General features: G+C 43.1%; 1 protein-coding gene across 2 annotated transcripts; it reads left to right on the forward strand.

Annotated features, from left to right (window-relative positions):
* The first annotated feature begins 392 nt into the window (after positions 1–392).
* Positions 393–10,982, forward strand: LOC147673401 (kelch-like protein 23). 2 transcript variants are annotated; one of them, XR_015302613.1, is made up of 4 exons: positions 393–1,335; positions 4,331–4,742; positions 6,803–9,431; positions 9,476–10,982. XR_015302613.1 is itself a non-coding variant. In XM_086947260.1 (3 exons), the coding sequence occupies exons 1-3, from the start codon at positions 399–401 to the stop codon at positions 7,116–7,118; spliced, it is 1,665 nt and encodes a 554-aa protein (XP_086803386.1). In that variant the 5' UTR covers positions 393–398; the 3' UTR covers positions 7,119–10,982. The 2 variants fall into 2 exon arrangements, 1 of the variants encoding a protein (XP_086803386.1); XM_086947260.1 differs by having other exon boundaries at positions 6,803–10,982.
* The last annotated feature ends 3,805 nt before the right edge of the window (positions 10,983–14,787 follow it).

The raw sequence follows: 14,787 nt of genomic DNA on the forward strand, positions 1-14,787 counted from the left end.
ATGAAAGGCGAGACATTTTGCTTTTTTAATGCTTGTTTATTCTATTACTTAATACAGAAGAGCGTATGCCATATTTTACAGTGTCTTCCATCACCTCGCGGCACTATAAAACTTCAAAATGAAAATAAAATAAAGCCTGAACTCGGAAAAGGAGTTCTTTATTTGTGGTAAGGGCAATTTTACACGTAGTCATAAATACCTCTATATCGCTATGTGGTTTGTGAGCAGTGTTACGTGAACATTTGAAGAAGGCGCTGGAAAGGAGCAGGCACTGAGCCTGAGTCAGCTGTCTTATTTTTGCAGACAGCAAGGCCTATCTCATATCCGAGCTGGGCACGTGGGCCACACACACCGTGCCAGGGAGAGTTAATTTTAACTCAAAAACAGCAACAGACAACATGGAGCGTCCTCGGGAGACGAGGGGAGCAGGGCCCGAGGGGGAGGACCCTTCCCCGGACGCCGTGCTCCAGGTGGGCCAGCGGCGCTTCCGCGTGCACCGGCGGGCCCTGGCCTCCCACAGTCGCTACTTCGAGGCGCTGTTCTACGGAGGGGCCAAGGAAAGCTCCCAGAGGCACATCGTGCTGAGCGGGGTGGACGTCGAGGCTTTCAAGCTCCTGCTGGGATTCGTGCAGACGGCCCGCGTGGCCCTGACCCGAGACAACGTGGCCAGCGTGCTGGAGACCGCAGACTTCCTCCAGTTCCACAGAGTCAAGCGCCTCTGCGTCAAGTTCTTGGAGAAGGAGCTACATGTCTCCAACTGCCTGGACATGATGTCCTACGCCCAGCAGTTCGCCTGCCCGGAGCTCCACGAGTCCGCCCTCTACGTGGCCCTGACGCACTTTGCAGACTTGATGACGCAGGAGGACTGGGGGCTCTTGCAGCACCCCAAGGAAACTCTGGCGCAGCTGCTGGCGCGCGACGAGCTCTTCGTGGCGCGCGAGGACGTGGCCTTCGACGCGGTGCTCAGGTGGGTGATGGAAGACCCCGCGCGCGAGGAGGAGGGCCTCTTCCAGCTGATGGGCCTGGTGAGGATGCCCTTCCTGAGCCTGTCCTTCCTGAACGTGCTCATCGGGCGCAGCCAGCGCGCGCCCCAGCAGGATGCCTACGCCCGGCTGGTGAAGAAGCTGGACAGTGGCACCCCCGAGGGGTCAGGGAGCGAGGAGGAGACCCTGCTGTCCTGCAACAGCAGAAGCTACGACACCCTCTACATCCTGGGAGGGAAACACGACCAGGAGCAGCAGGAGCTCTTCCAGTTCCACCCCAAGATGGACACCTGGCAGCCATGTTCGCCTCTGCAGCGTAAGAACCTGACCCAGTATGCTGTGGCAGCAGTAGGTAACTTCCGTTGCGGTGTTGCACTCATGTACTCTTTCCTACTTGGATTGCCAATTCAATTGTCTGTTAAATGTATGTGCTCCTTTAGTTGAGGTGCTGAACATCTTGTACTTAAAATGCTTACAAATGGCATTCTGTAGTTAAAAGTGCTATATATAAATTGCCTGCGGCACAACGTTTTTGGAAGGCGTGTGTGGCATTGTCTGAGGCCCTCATTTTTTGTCTGCTAAAGTGGTATCCCTGGGGCGGGATATTTCCACAGCCGACTCAACAGGCCTGGTGCCCCCTCCCACTTTAAATTACAATGTGTGGAAACCCCAGGTAAAACCGCCCACCTGTCTGGGGCAGGCAGAGGTACACATCCAGTATAGCTGATTTTGTGTTAGCGAATTGGGCATTAACTGGGATGGAGAAGTTATGGCTACAGTTGATTACAATTGGCCACGGGTGCCTCCTCACTAAATTACCACTAGTAAAAATACTCACACGTCTGTGGTATGTAGAGGGAACAGAGGCAACTCATCTCCCACCTGGTCCATTTCCTAGAGCACAGGTAGGGAATTCATTCAACACTGCGGCCTACAGCGTCCTCTCCGTCACCTCTGCCTCAAGTACCCTCTGGAAACCACATCTGGCAACCCTCATTAGTACCACACTTTCCCATTTGGTACCTGATCAGAGCTGGTGGTAAATGGGAGTGAAAAGTTCCCAGAACCAGGAAAAACTATGAGGAGAAGAACCTTGTAAGACTGTTATCGCAAAACCCTGAGGGATTTACCATCTAGGAAATCTGTGCTTGCTGTATTTATGAGAACTTATCTTTTTAGGCATGCGAGTACCACTGCAAAGCTACAGCGATCACAGCTTCTCAGGAGCACTCCTGGAATGCTTTCGGCATTCCAATGAAGTGTGACAATTACTTAGATCCCAGGGGTTAGCCTACTGGAGTATAGCTTTGGCTTTCTGTGAGAATAGAACTCATTGTGGTTAAATATGACTCAGTAGCAAGGGAAAGAGTGGTCCGCGGAGTAGCAGGGAAGAGGGCAGACGTGAAGTAAGAATCGGCCCAATAGAATTATGTAGGAATGAAGCCCAATATCGCAACAGAAATGGCCAAGGCCAGACTGTTGGTTTTGCCAATGAACGTTTCGGGCTTGAATTTACATTTGCTAGGCTTGAGACCCATACAATTATCATGAATCTATCAACTTGTACCTACAGTGTTTTTGATCGCGCCCATCAGTAATTTGCTTCATCCACTGTGCATCTGGTTTGCATATACAGGCACTGGGCTTCCTTCTCTGAGCTTCTGGCTTCATGTCATTGACATGACTCTACGCATCCTCGGATTGGTTCTACATGCTTTCGGCTTATTCCTGCATGCATAAGGCGCGAATATTTGCCCCTCACTATGAGAGCCACAGTAGGTGAAATTGGTCCATTAACAGGAGTTACCCTGCATTAGAATTATGAGCTCCGCTGTAATGCCGGGAATCAGGCACTTTTCACCGGAGGACTTTGCCTGCAGGGAGCAGACAAAATCTTTGGGTGAACCATCAAGTGAAAAGGAATGAGGCATAAATAGCCTGGAAATCCATAATAGTACAAAAGACTCCCTAAACGATTGCTTAGTTTTCATCATTCCTGAATGCACCCTCAGGTACACCCGGTAATCCCAAAGTGCCCCCCTCCCTGCCCCCAAGTTACAGATATCTTACTGTTCATAAAGCAAGGTTGAAAAAAGCGAGTTTGTCTTAATGAGGCCTTGTGTTCTTGTATTGAATCACCTGTCTTTAGCTCTTTGTCTAGAGGCCCTTGTCTGAGCATATATATAACTGACTTAACAACAGGTTATGACTGGTATACACAAACCTTTACCTTGTTTTTTTTAAGCCTCAAAGTCCTTGATTTTCTTTACCTTTAGTTTTTTACAATAAGCTTTTGCCCTGATTCTATATGCTGGTGGCTTCAGCCTGTATGATTTTGTCTTGACTTTATATCTCTTCGCGTGATCTAGTTTTCTTTAATATAAGTCTCAGGCGTAGATTTTTATTAAAAAGTAACTCAGCGCAGACCCCCTTGAGACAGGAAGGGAGCATTAGAGCACCATATCTTCAGAGATATGGCTCTCGCCTCCCCTTTCCCTTGCGCCGGTGCTGATTTCAGCTGCCGTGCCCTATGCACACACCTTAGCACCACAGCGCTAGGGTGTGTGCATGAGTGTAGCATAGGTTTTGCTGGAAGGGTACCCTTCGTGTACAAAATACTATGCTAAATACGATGCAAAGCTATTCCCACTTTGCAAACGTGCTGCACAGAGCAGCACACATGGAAAATGGGAAAAGCACGGAGAAATGAATGCATTTTTCCTGTTAGCACCTCCTTTAAAGGGGCGTTAACTTTTGGCGCAAAACCATGTTTATAAATCTTTGTAAATATGGTTTTGCATCAAAAGGCACAGGTGGTTGCACGGGAACGCTCATGTACCACCCATGTAACGCCCCCTCGGCGCAAAGTAACGTTTGCGCTATTTACAGGGGACTTTGGGGGAGGGGGGGGGGAACGTCTGCTAGTTTGTTTCACTTTTGTGGAAAAGGTATGCAAATCTCCCCCTAAGTCTCTTTGGCTTGAGTGTGCAGATCTTTGGCTTGAGTGCCTGTGTCTGATATTTTTTTTTTGAGTGGCTCCTAATGGTCTAGCAAAGTCCCAATTTTGCTCTTACATTGTTTTGATTCGACTTTCGTCTTTGACTGGAGTTGGGTGATAATGAAATACCCCATGATTTCTGAAGTGCTAAATTATCCACAGAACCCACCAGCGGAATTTCCCGCACGTCACCATGCCAACAGCAGAGACGGTTCTGCCGTACAGATTTTCATCTGATTTAGCCCTTCCTCCAGAAAGCAGCGGCGCTCTGTTCCCACACAGCTCTGATCCAGGCTCTGTAGTCCAAGTTTAAGTAGAAGTCAAGTCTAAGTTCCATTTTCTTTTCTAGGAAACCTGTTGTTTGTGACAGGAGGGCATTTCAGAGGTGACTTTGTATGGTACAGTGTGGACTGGGTCCTCATCTACAACTGCTGGGAGAACCACTGGATAGAGGGTCCTCCAATGAAGAAATCTCGGGACTGTCACTGTGCTGTCGGCGTGGGAATTCACCTGTACGTACTGGGTGGCAGCACCGACTCCGGGGTCATCCCGGACGTGGAGCGCCTGGCGCTGACAGACCTACAGTGGGAAAGCACCAGCCCTATGGTCCGACCAGTGGAGAGGGCTGCTGCTGTGAGCCTGGGGACCAAACTGTACGTTATCTGCGGTCGAGATGAACACGGGGATGTTTATGGCGGTGTGCAAAGACTGGATATCGAAACTGATGTGTGGGACGTGGTCTCCTTCTCCCCCCTTCCCAGGTAAGTAGTTTCATTTTGAGTATGTGCCAGTGAAAGTGTGACATCCACCAATACACATTTTTTGTGAGTTGAAGGAGGGAATAGATGATTTAATCCAGAGAAACAAAAGCTAATTTGACAACATCTCTAACTAGTGCATAAGTGGCAAACAGAATGAAGATATTGTATGTGTACAGGTGCATAAATGGGTGTGCTGCCTGCTAGGTTAGTGTAAAATCTCCTATTAGATCTGCACTTGTTAAAGCCTAGTATGGAAGCACTTCCTTCTTTTATCATGAAGAAGACCCTACTTGATGTATGTATATTATACAGGGTCGAAACGTCGACGTACAACCATCTCATGTCCTGGCTCACTATAGCAATTATTTTAAAAAAAAATAGGACAAGCTAAAGTGAAAAACCTGAAAAGGACGGAGAATTTATGTTATTGTCTTGTTTATTGTTTGAATTTGAAAGGTCACCCACTTGCACTATAGGTCACCACTCACCCATTGAATTGTCTGTGTATTTGTTATCGTGTTTTCTATGTCAAACAGCCCTCATTGGTATTATCTTTTTGTATAAAATTGTTTACACAATGAGTGAGAAAAAAAGAGAAACAAAACAAATAATTTAATATATATTTTTGATAGAAACTTACTTAGGTGAAGTACATTTATAAAAGTCTAGTACAAAATCACTGTTGATTGTGAAAGAAATAATCAGGTTCTGAACCAGTACCCTGTGGTACTTACCCAACAGAACCACTTGTAGCTTTATAAATAGGGAGTTTTTGAGGCAGGCCCTGGCCAAGGTCAGGTGGTCTGGCTAACCTCTTTATATTGTTAAAGTCTTTGTGCAACGGAGTTTAAGGCATGACTAGGCCATAGATCAGGTCAGGTGGCCAACCCCGCTGTGAACTACCAAACACTATTTATATTGGGCGTTGATTACCCTCTGAGGTTGCGCCCAACCCTTGCTGAACTTGACTAAAGACTGTGGTGTGCAGTAAAGTGGCCACCTGCAGAAGGCTAGAGCCAGGGAATGCTGTAGTCAAAGCCCTCTACCCAGCCACAATGTACACAGCTGAAGACCATGATCAGCAGAGATTGGAAAGTTGGACAGGGTTGCTTAATCTTCCCAGCAACTGTTAGTAAGTGTGAAAAACAAACACAAACATGGGCTCGCAAAACATTTACATCTGTTAGTCCACATTTTTCCCAAACCTTGTAAATCGGGCGCAAAAATACGGCCCAAATATAGCACAAATATTATTTTCTCTCAGTATTTACTCCATAATGACTGTAATATAATATAGAACAACAAATTGCAACGGAAGTACTGTTTGGAGGATGTCCTCTAAAATGATATTATGCATCATAAATTTAAGAAATCTGAATAAATTTGTCAACACAATACATTGTACAGAAACAAAGAAAGTCACGAGAAAGTTGAGGTAGTGAACAAACTAGCCAAAAAGTACTTGTTTCTGTGTTTTTAAAAGATCAAGACAAGCTAGAAGTAAAAGGAACATGAACTTGGTGGGAAGAAATGTTGGTCAATAGCACTATAGTTTGCCACCTTCAGTGTCTAAAGGGTTGTTGAATCAGCTCTTCACATCATCCATGCTAACCACTCTCATGGTGGTCATTGGCTCGGCAGGGCTCAAAACATCAAAGCAACGTCTTGTTTTAATAAAATAGGTCTATGTCTCCTTGTTACGGCTGTAAAGTTTTATTACCTAATGAGCCACGGAATTATGAGGCAAAGGGGGACCAAATTGTGCATCATTGTTGACTAAATAAAACTACAAAAAAGATAAACTGGCATAATATGTCTCATTCTGTAGCAGTATTACTTCACTATAATGCTTAGTGCTTTCTTTTTGTAGTAACCTATGACCTGGAAGCACATTTTTATTTTTGGTGAAATCTGCATATCATGCACAGAAGCTGGATTACGTAGCAAGCCTGGTACTGCCACAATTATGTTGGAAACACCCCAGCATCATAAACACATAATTTCAGTGGCCCTGACTACATACTTCTTAATTAAGTTCTTGCCTTTTCTCTGAACCACAGGTATGACCTTTGTGCTACCGTGCTGAACGGGGCTATCTACACGATTGGCGGGCAGACTTTTCGCTTTGATGTGGATACAGACGAGTGGAGTCAAGTGGATGAAGAGTGCCTCGACCGGAAGTTCTTCATGGCTTGCAGTAGTGCTAACGGCCGGGTGTATGCCGTCAGACAGAGCAGGGGCAGTGTGGCACAGCCAGTGTCCAGCATGGTCTTATATGACCCCTACACAGATATCTGTCAGGTCGTGGAGGACAGTGTCCCATGCCCCCTCCCAATCCATGGCTGTGTGACTGTGCGACGGTTCGATATGTGGTGAGGAACCTGTACTAAAGACGCTTGTTTTGCGATGATACCCATGACCTTATTTTCAGAGAAAGCACTTTGTACAATTGGCAATTATGGAATTATGAACTGAATTGCCAGCTGCAGCCTAAGAATTTAGTCCTTTGACTATCCTACTTTCCATTGAAAGATGAGGTTCTTGATTGCTTCTGAAGTGATTTTAGCTGGTGGCCAGCAGGTCACAGCAGCTTTTAGTTAACATTTTAACAATCTCAAACACCAATATAGCATATAATTCTCAGTACTATATTTACAAAGTTATCTGTCTGTATTCTTCATGTTGGCATTGGCCATGATTTACACTGTTCTCCTGGTTGGTTTGGCAAATGCTTTGTCCCAGGAGTATATGGCTTTGTTATTACTGCATGTATGGCCTGATGTATGAAAGGCATTTTCCTAATCTGTGTGTATGGGAAAATGTTAGTATATAGGACCATAGTTCACCAAACCGTGTGCACCCTGCTGAATTCCAAGAGCCACTCACGCAGAGTAATGGAACACAACAGTATACTACCAACCAAACTTAAGACACTCCTTACCAGTATGAATAAAATCAGTTAGCAAACAGACCACACTATTGTGTAGAAACATTTATAAACGTTTACATAAAACCTCCTTGGCAAATCAAAAAATACCTGACCTAACAAATATTAATTTTAAAAACTCCATTCAAAACTTACACCTAACTCTTGGTATTGTACATTTTATTTTTTCCTCTCTCTTTCAAATTGTTTTCTCCATTTATATTTTTTTCTTTGTTCTGCTAGCTTCTCTTGAACCCCTCGATTATTGATTTTGTCGATGCAAACGTATTCTTGAATGATTATCACCTTTTGATAAGGTTTTCACTACCTCCGCAAACTGCTAGTGCCTTTAAAACTAGTTCCATGAGCATCTGGGACTGAACATAAGTATACAATGGCTCTATTTAAATCTATATTGTTTTACATCTCATTGCACAAAACTTGTGCATCCTTCTGTTGTGACTTACAGTGACAACTGCACGCCAATGTTGCACTTGTAAGATATCTAGTACTGCATAGAGGAGGACTACTTATCCCTTCATTAAATGTATTTGTTGCTATAAATGTTGTATACATTTGCTACAGAAAACCTCTACCTCGATTGTGCATAGTTCTGAAATCTGCCTAGGGAGGAGCTCAGTCTGGAAAATACAATTAATGAAAATAAATGAACAGAACAAAGGTTACAGATAGCAGCTGGAAGTCCTAATTCAACTCAGTTGTGCAAAGTGAAATTACGATAGCAATCCTTGTTCAGCCCATAAACCTGCAAGGCAAGACCTCTGAGACTTTGGTCTTAGGACTGAGAAATCCATTGGCAACAAAGAGGGGTAGATCCAAGCCAGGGTTTTCAAGCTGTCCATCTACGATGAATTTTCTTAAAATGAATCTAACCAACCTAAAAAGCAGTCATGAATCCTGTAGTCCTGGCTGTGTTTGACTCCCCGTCTCAGGAATGGATGATGCCGCTTCTATTAGACTTCATATGAGGATTCAAGATAATGATAATGATATGATTCAAGCACTACTTTATGTGTGGAAAATAAATGACGCTTAGCAATACTACACAATTATTTTATGATCTGTTCTGCTTTACAGCAGAATTCCCAAAATCCATAATGCATACATTTAATCAAAATAAATTATCTTATTCGGTCAAAGTAAAAACATGTAATTGTGTCAAATTTTGATTTTATGGTTATGAGCATCTATTGATGCCTCAACCTAAACAAGAAATTAGGATTTTTAGTTGAAAGTATGATGGAACTCAAGAAGTGTGCTTTGCAATCTTTATATATCTACCTGAACGTCTTGCTATTGTGGGACTATAGAGCACGTTTTAGGTGGCGGCAGTCTGGGAGGAAAATGATTCCATGTAAAGAATTAAATGTAATTCATTTCACCGGTAGGATTCAGATTTTAATAATGGCGTGGCAAAGAAAGGATTCAATCCTATTCCCTCAATTGTATCATAGAATATAGTATCAGTTAAGTTATATTAGTAGAGTGAATTTTCTCTCCAATCACATTTTCTGTTTTTATTGGGGGAACTACAGCCTATATTGTTTTACTACTTTTCTATGTATGGAGAAATACAATTCATGGAAAAACAATTTAAGATAATCATTTTAAGTAAATAAAAATGAAGTAAAAATGAAAGGAAACATTTTCAAGAAAAAACTATTTAAGGAAAATCTATTAGTATTTTAAACTTGGGTGGATTTCAGAGTAGTGAGGGGTTTTGGATTCAGGGATGGGTGGAGGTTAGTTCTGGTGAGGATCTTTTAGGGTTCAGGAAAGAGTGGAGTTTAGGAGTGGTGAATAGTTATAGGGGTCAGGGTTGGATGGAGTTTATGGCAGAAAGGTTTTTGGAAAAGGAATGGGTGGAGTTTATGGTTGTGTTTTTTTAAGGGTTCTGGGATGGGTGCAGTTTAGCTACGAGAAGGCGATTTAGGGCTAAAGGATGGGTGGAGTTTAAAGGGTGGTGACTGGTGTTTAGAGATCTGGGATGGGTGATGTTGAGAGTTGGTGAGTGATTTTTTTTGGGTTCATGGATGTGTTCAGTTAAGGTGTGGCAAGGGATTTTAGAGTTCGGCTATGGATAGGATTTAGGCATAGAAAGGGGTTTTTAGGGTTCAGGAATAGGTGGAGTGTAGGGGTAGTGAGGGGGGTTAGGAATGGGTGGATGTTAGAGGTAGAAACGGATTCAGGGCTCAGGTTTTGGTGGAGTTTAGGTGCAGTGATGGGCTTATAAGGCTCGGGATGGGTGGAGTTTAGGGGCCAGGGATTTTTTTTTAGGTGGCAGAGATAGAAGATGTTTAGGGTTGTAGGGGGGGTCATTAAATTGAAAGCATTCAAAGTAATTGTTTGACAATCTAAATTATTTAGGACTAAAATGATGGCTCCCTGCTCCAAAGCACTGAAATAAATACCTCAAACAAAAATGTTTCTGAAAGTCAGAGCTGTAACCATTGTATTTACACTTTAAAAAATAAACATGCACAATAACATTTTGAAAAAAAGATATATTACGTATTGGTTTCTATGCAATGATAAATGCTGTTCATCTTGAAAATTCCCATCAAACTGTTTAGACAAAATGGTTTCTTAGTTAGGGTAATCCATTAAATTGTTTTTCTATGAAATCGCATACAACCCCTAAGAACATCTTTATTGCTCCGCTCCGTCTGATGTAAGTTCAATATGGCAACTGAACTAAATTTCGGCCCTCAACTTCTCTTCCACTTTCTGTTTAGCGGGATCTTTGATGGGTTCAGTGAATAGGGGGACAGCCAAACATATATACTGTATAACTGTATTCTCGTCATACACGGCCAGTTTGGGCTGCCACCCTGTAACGACAAAGCGTTGATGACTGTATGTGTAAAAAAAAAATCAATAAAAAATTATGTTGAAATTAAAAAAAACAATTAAAAAACCTTCAAGATAGCACAACTGGGTGCCATCGAGGCTTGGCCTGCTTATCTGCAGCATCCAGACAAATTGCAGGAGCCAGTGTACAAGGTAGCAGGGGAGTTGCCTACTGCCCTTTTCCTGACGTAGCCATAGTAGCTTCAGCTCCCTCCTCTAAGTGAAGCGCCGAAAGAGAGCCGCACCACAGGACTGATTTCCCGCTCCAAAGTAGCAAGTAAGGACAGCCATAGAAGTCTGTGGCTGAAAGTGGATGTAACAATGCTGAGAAAAGGGTACACTTGATATTACTGTTGAACAAATAAATAAATGTGTGCTTTAGAATACATGCTTTTCAAGAAAATATTTTTGATGCAATAAGTGTACGATGAATTTCCCAGTTTTTTTTCTTCATAAGAGCTTAAAATCATCTGATACTGCAGATTTTGTCAGTTTCTACCAAAGCCCTGTTAATGTCCCTGTGATTAGGTTGATGACACATAGAATAGTTATGTTACAGTCTCTGGGTGAAAGGGGCAGGGGTAACTTTAAGTCTATGATGAGGACACACAGCGGGTTGCCCACCTTAGGGGCTTCTGCGGTTTAGGTACTGTGTAATGAACACTCAAAGAAAACAAAAAACTAGGTGGGATAACAACCAGATTGTGTTAAGCAGCATTTAACCCCTTCGCAGCTGGGCAAATTCCAATGCTGTGCTGGTGGCGGGGGGGGGGGCAGGGGGGGGGGGGCGCACAGCACCCCTGAGCTACGGTGGTCGTGTGCTCAAGACGAGCTGAGCTCGCATGACCACACCCGTTTCTTTAGAACATTCGCACAGGAGGGGAATTAGCTCAGCGTGCGAGCGTTCTAAAGGTCATTACGAGCTCAGCTCATCACGAGCACACGAGCACCATGGCTCATGACGAGCTGAGCTCGTCATGAGATTCGAAGGTGTTAAGATAGAATTCATGTAGGTTGGCCCTAAACTTAATCTTGCTTTGTAGGGCTTGATTATTTCAGTCTTATTGTTGTGAACAAATAAGTTTGCTGAAAACTCAGATTACAGAACTGGAATTGTAGTCAAGACACCCTTAAAGGTTGAGCTCTTGCCCACACATGGATTACATTAGGTTTCCATTGTCAAGACGGATGTATTTGGGCAACCATGATGAGCCATAAAGTGCTTTACTGTAAAGACCCGATTAAGAGTTGTGTGACCATGGAACATTTCTGATTAAAATACTAAGTTCAGAGAAGGGCCACATTGCCTAAATTCCTCCAACATGACATTCCTTGGGTGGATGAATTTCTATTACTAACAAGTCTATAACAGTTTCTAGGTCCCATTTCCATTTAGTAGACTGTTTGTCTGTGCATTTCAAGTACAGATCGGCATATATTGGGAAAGAAAGAAGAGTGTGGTTGTGCTGTGGTAAGTAAAGGCTAAGGATTGGAGATTTACACCTGCTCTGGTTTCTTACGACGTCAGTTTGGAAGACCCAAAGTTCCATAATGTTCTTGTCCAGTCGTAATGGGAAATGTAATCATCTTCAGTTTCCACTTAGTTTAAGACCATCTTTAGATTCTCAGTTAATGACGAATGACAGAGGTCTTTTGTGTTTGTCTAAGGCTTAATATTTTAGACTTGGAGGCATCTGGGTTTATTTCAGAATCTATAGTGGAGATTTAGCACTGGGAAACCCTCTGGGTTGCCATGTGCTCTACAAGATCTAAACAATAATAAATAATATAGAACAGCTTCTGGTTTTTCAGCTAAGCCATACCCGCGTGTTCACAAAGTTTGAAAAGTGGAAAGTATTGGGAAACCAGAAATACAAATTACATCAGTAAAGTAACATTACAGAATCAACAAAGAAATTCTTGTGAGTCACTAAGAAAGGACGTTTTTCTTGACTAGCCTTTCCCTTGATCACCCCCAACTTACATTGAGCCCCAGCCTTCATGCCCCTTCACATTCCTGTTTATTGGATGCAAGAGGGTGCATTAGCCTGCTGTAAATAATTTTTTGTCCTATAATGCATTTAATTCAGTATACTTCGGCGGTACATCACGGTGTGCTTCCTGCTACCAGTATCTCAGTTCTCCCCTGCCGCTCATAAACCTGCATTTCCTTGTTCCACCTCAACTCGCAATTCACTGCTGCTAACTTGCCTGTACCACCCTTCTGCACATTATCTGTTTTTCCTTTGTTCCACAACACACTGCAGTTCTCTGCAACACACCTCACCAAGTTACACTGCTGCCTATCACCTTGTGCTTCGTGCTGCACTTTATCCCCTTTCATGCCACACTTCTCTTTTCTTCAGCACTCGGCATTCGCTTCACCCATACATCACCCTGTGCTTCCCTGATGCAGTCTGACCTATTCTCCACTCCCGCAAATGACTATTTACAGCTGCTAGTTCTCCTGCAAATCCATCAGTCTTGCCTTCAATTTGTTCAGATTGCATTCCACAGTTTTACACTACCAGCATCAAAATAAGATTGGTGTCCCTCAAAACATCAGCTCAAATGAAGCTAACTGTCACATGGTGGGAAGCAGGACAATATGTCCATGGGGTCTACATAATTTAATTCTTTTGACTTGACCATTCTTGTATGGTCCTGCCTTCACAACTCTGTTGAATCTTTCTACTATCCAATTACCTCCTGGATGGTACGAAAAGGAGAATGTATGGCGCACCCATATGTTTTTGAAAGATATTGTTTCAAGCACTGTAACCGTGGCTGTATACCTTTATCTCTTACTAACCGTTTGGAATGGCTTCCCCTCTAAAATACGAGTGACAAAATATTGTAAGAATCTAAGTGCTCACATTCACCATTAACATCCTTCTTAGGCCACCAAGAAAATAATCATACATTACTATATTTACAATGAGGAATTTAGTGGAGAATTAAATATGACGGAAGAAGCCAAGTTCATATTGTTGATCCATTCTTGACTGAGGGGAGCAATGGTTCCTCCCCTAATGAAAACAAACTCAGATTGTTTGGAGTTTAATTGCAGATACATTCATGTTTGGATGAATTCCGGATAGGTTCAGAGTTAAAGGCTGTAGTAAACCAACAATACTTCATTAATTAGAAGCGAGTTACCTGTGCATTCGCTGATCGCAACATCTTATCTGGGTCGTACTCCTAGTGGCTCCATGTACATGTTGCGCACCATTGGAGGAGGAGTATATACCCCCCACACCCACCATGTACAGCTCCATAGAAGAAAGGAATACCTGGAGATATTAAAGATTCTGTGTACGCACATTGTTTCATAAAGAATGTATGAAGTGAACTAGTTTAAGACATTCATGCTCATGCATGAATAAAGAGTCTAAAGTAAGACCTCACATTGAGGAAAATCAAAGGATGCTGACTGTTCAAGCAACACCACTTGACACGGTTCATTCGCCTTTATCCCTGGCCAATAGAATGTCACCCAGCACCCGCATGGTGGTAGTCCCCTTCCTTCAGAAAGGTGATACCTATCTTGGTACAGATGGAAGAGGTAAGTGCAGTGACATCCCATACAGCTGCTGAACAGAGGACAAAATAATTAAAAGCAAAACAGTAGCTCTGTGTCAAAGAGCAACAGATTTGAGCCAATTTCACGAAGTTCAATAGAGCATAATTTGGGGTTAGGTGCAGCCAGAATGAAATTCAAGGAATTGATGATTTTCCTTAAAATCAGACACATCAATACTGGTTTATATTACAACACAGACATGCATCCAAGTGAAGTTCAACCAAGGCTCTTAGAACAAGGCGTTAATTTTTCTGGTGGTAAATAAATGCAGAAGAATAATGCAAATGACCAGAGCCTTCTATAGCAGGTCATTGTCCATTGAATAAAAAGAAACCCCTCAGTTTCATTGACGGTGGACTTCAGGCCTTATGTCTTTGCTACCGGCCCTGTGTTTTCATGCAAGTTGGATCTTGTCTTCTATTAATGTCAATGGAATTCCCCTGCACCTTTGTTTTTACTTCAAGCATGAAACTGACCTACTCCCACTCTCAGCGGCCATCAGTACAATAACAGCAGAGTTTTGTTCTGCAGTCCCTTTGAGTGGTCCAGGGCGCATCTGCCAAACTGCGACCCCCTTGAGGATATCCTGTTGTACTACACTGCAAGGATTCACACCTTATTAGATACACTAATAATACTATTGGAGGCAGGGACATGCACCGCCT

Source organism: Lissotriton vulgaris, chromosome 12 (assembly GCF_964263255.1).
Source record: "Lissotriton vulgaris chromosome 12, aLisVul1.2, whole genome shotgun sequence".
Classification (NCBI taxonomy): Eukaryota; Metazoa; Chordata; class Amphibia; order Caudata; family Salamandridae; genus Lissotriton; species Lissotriton vulgaris.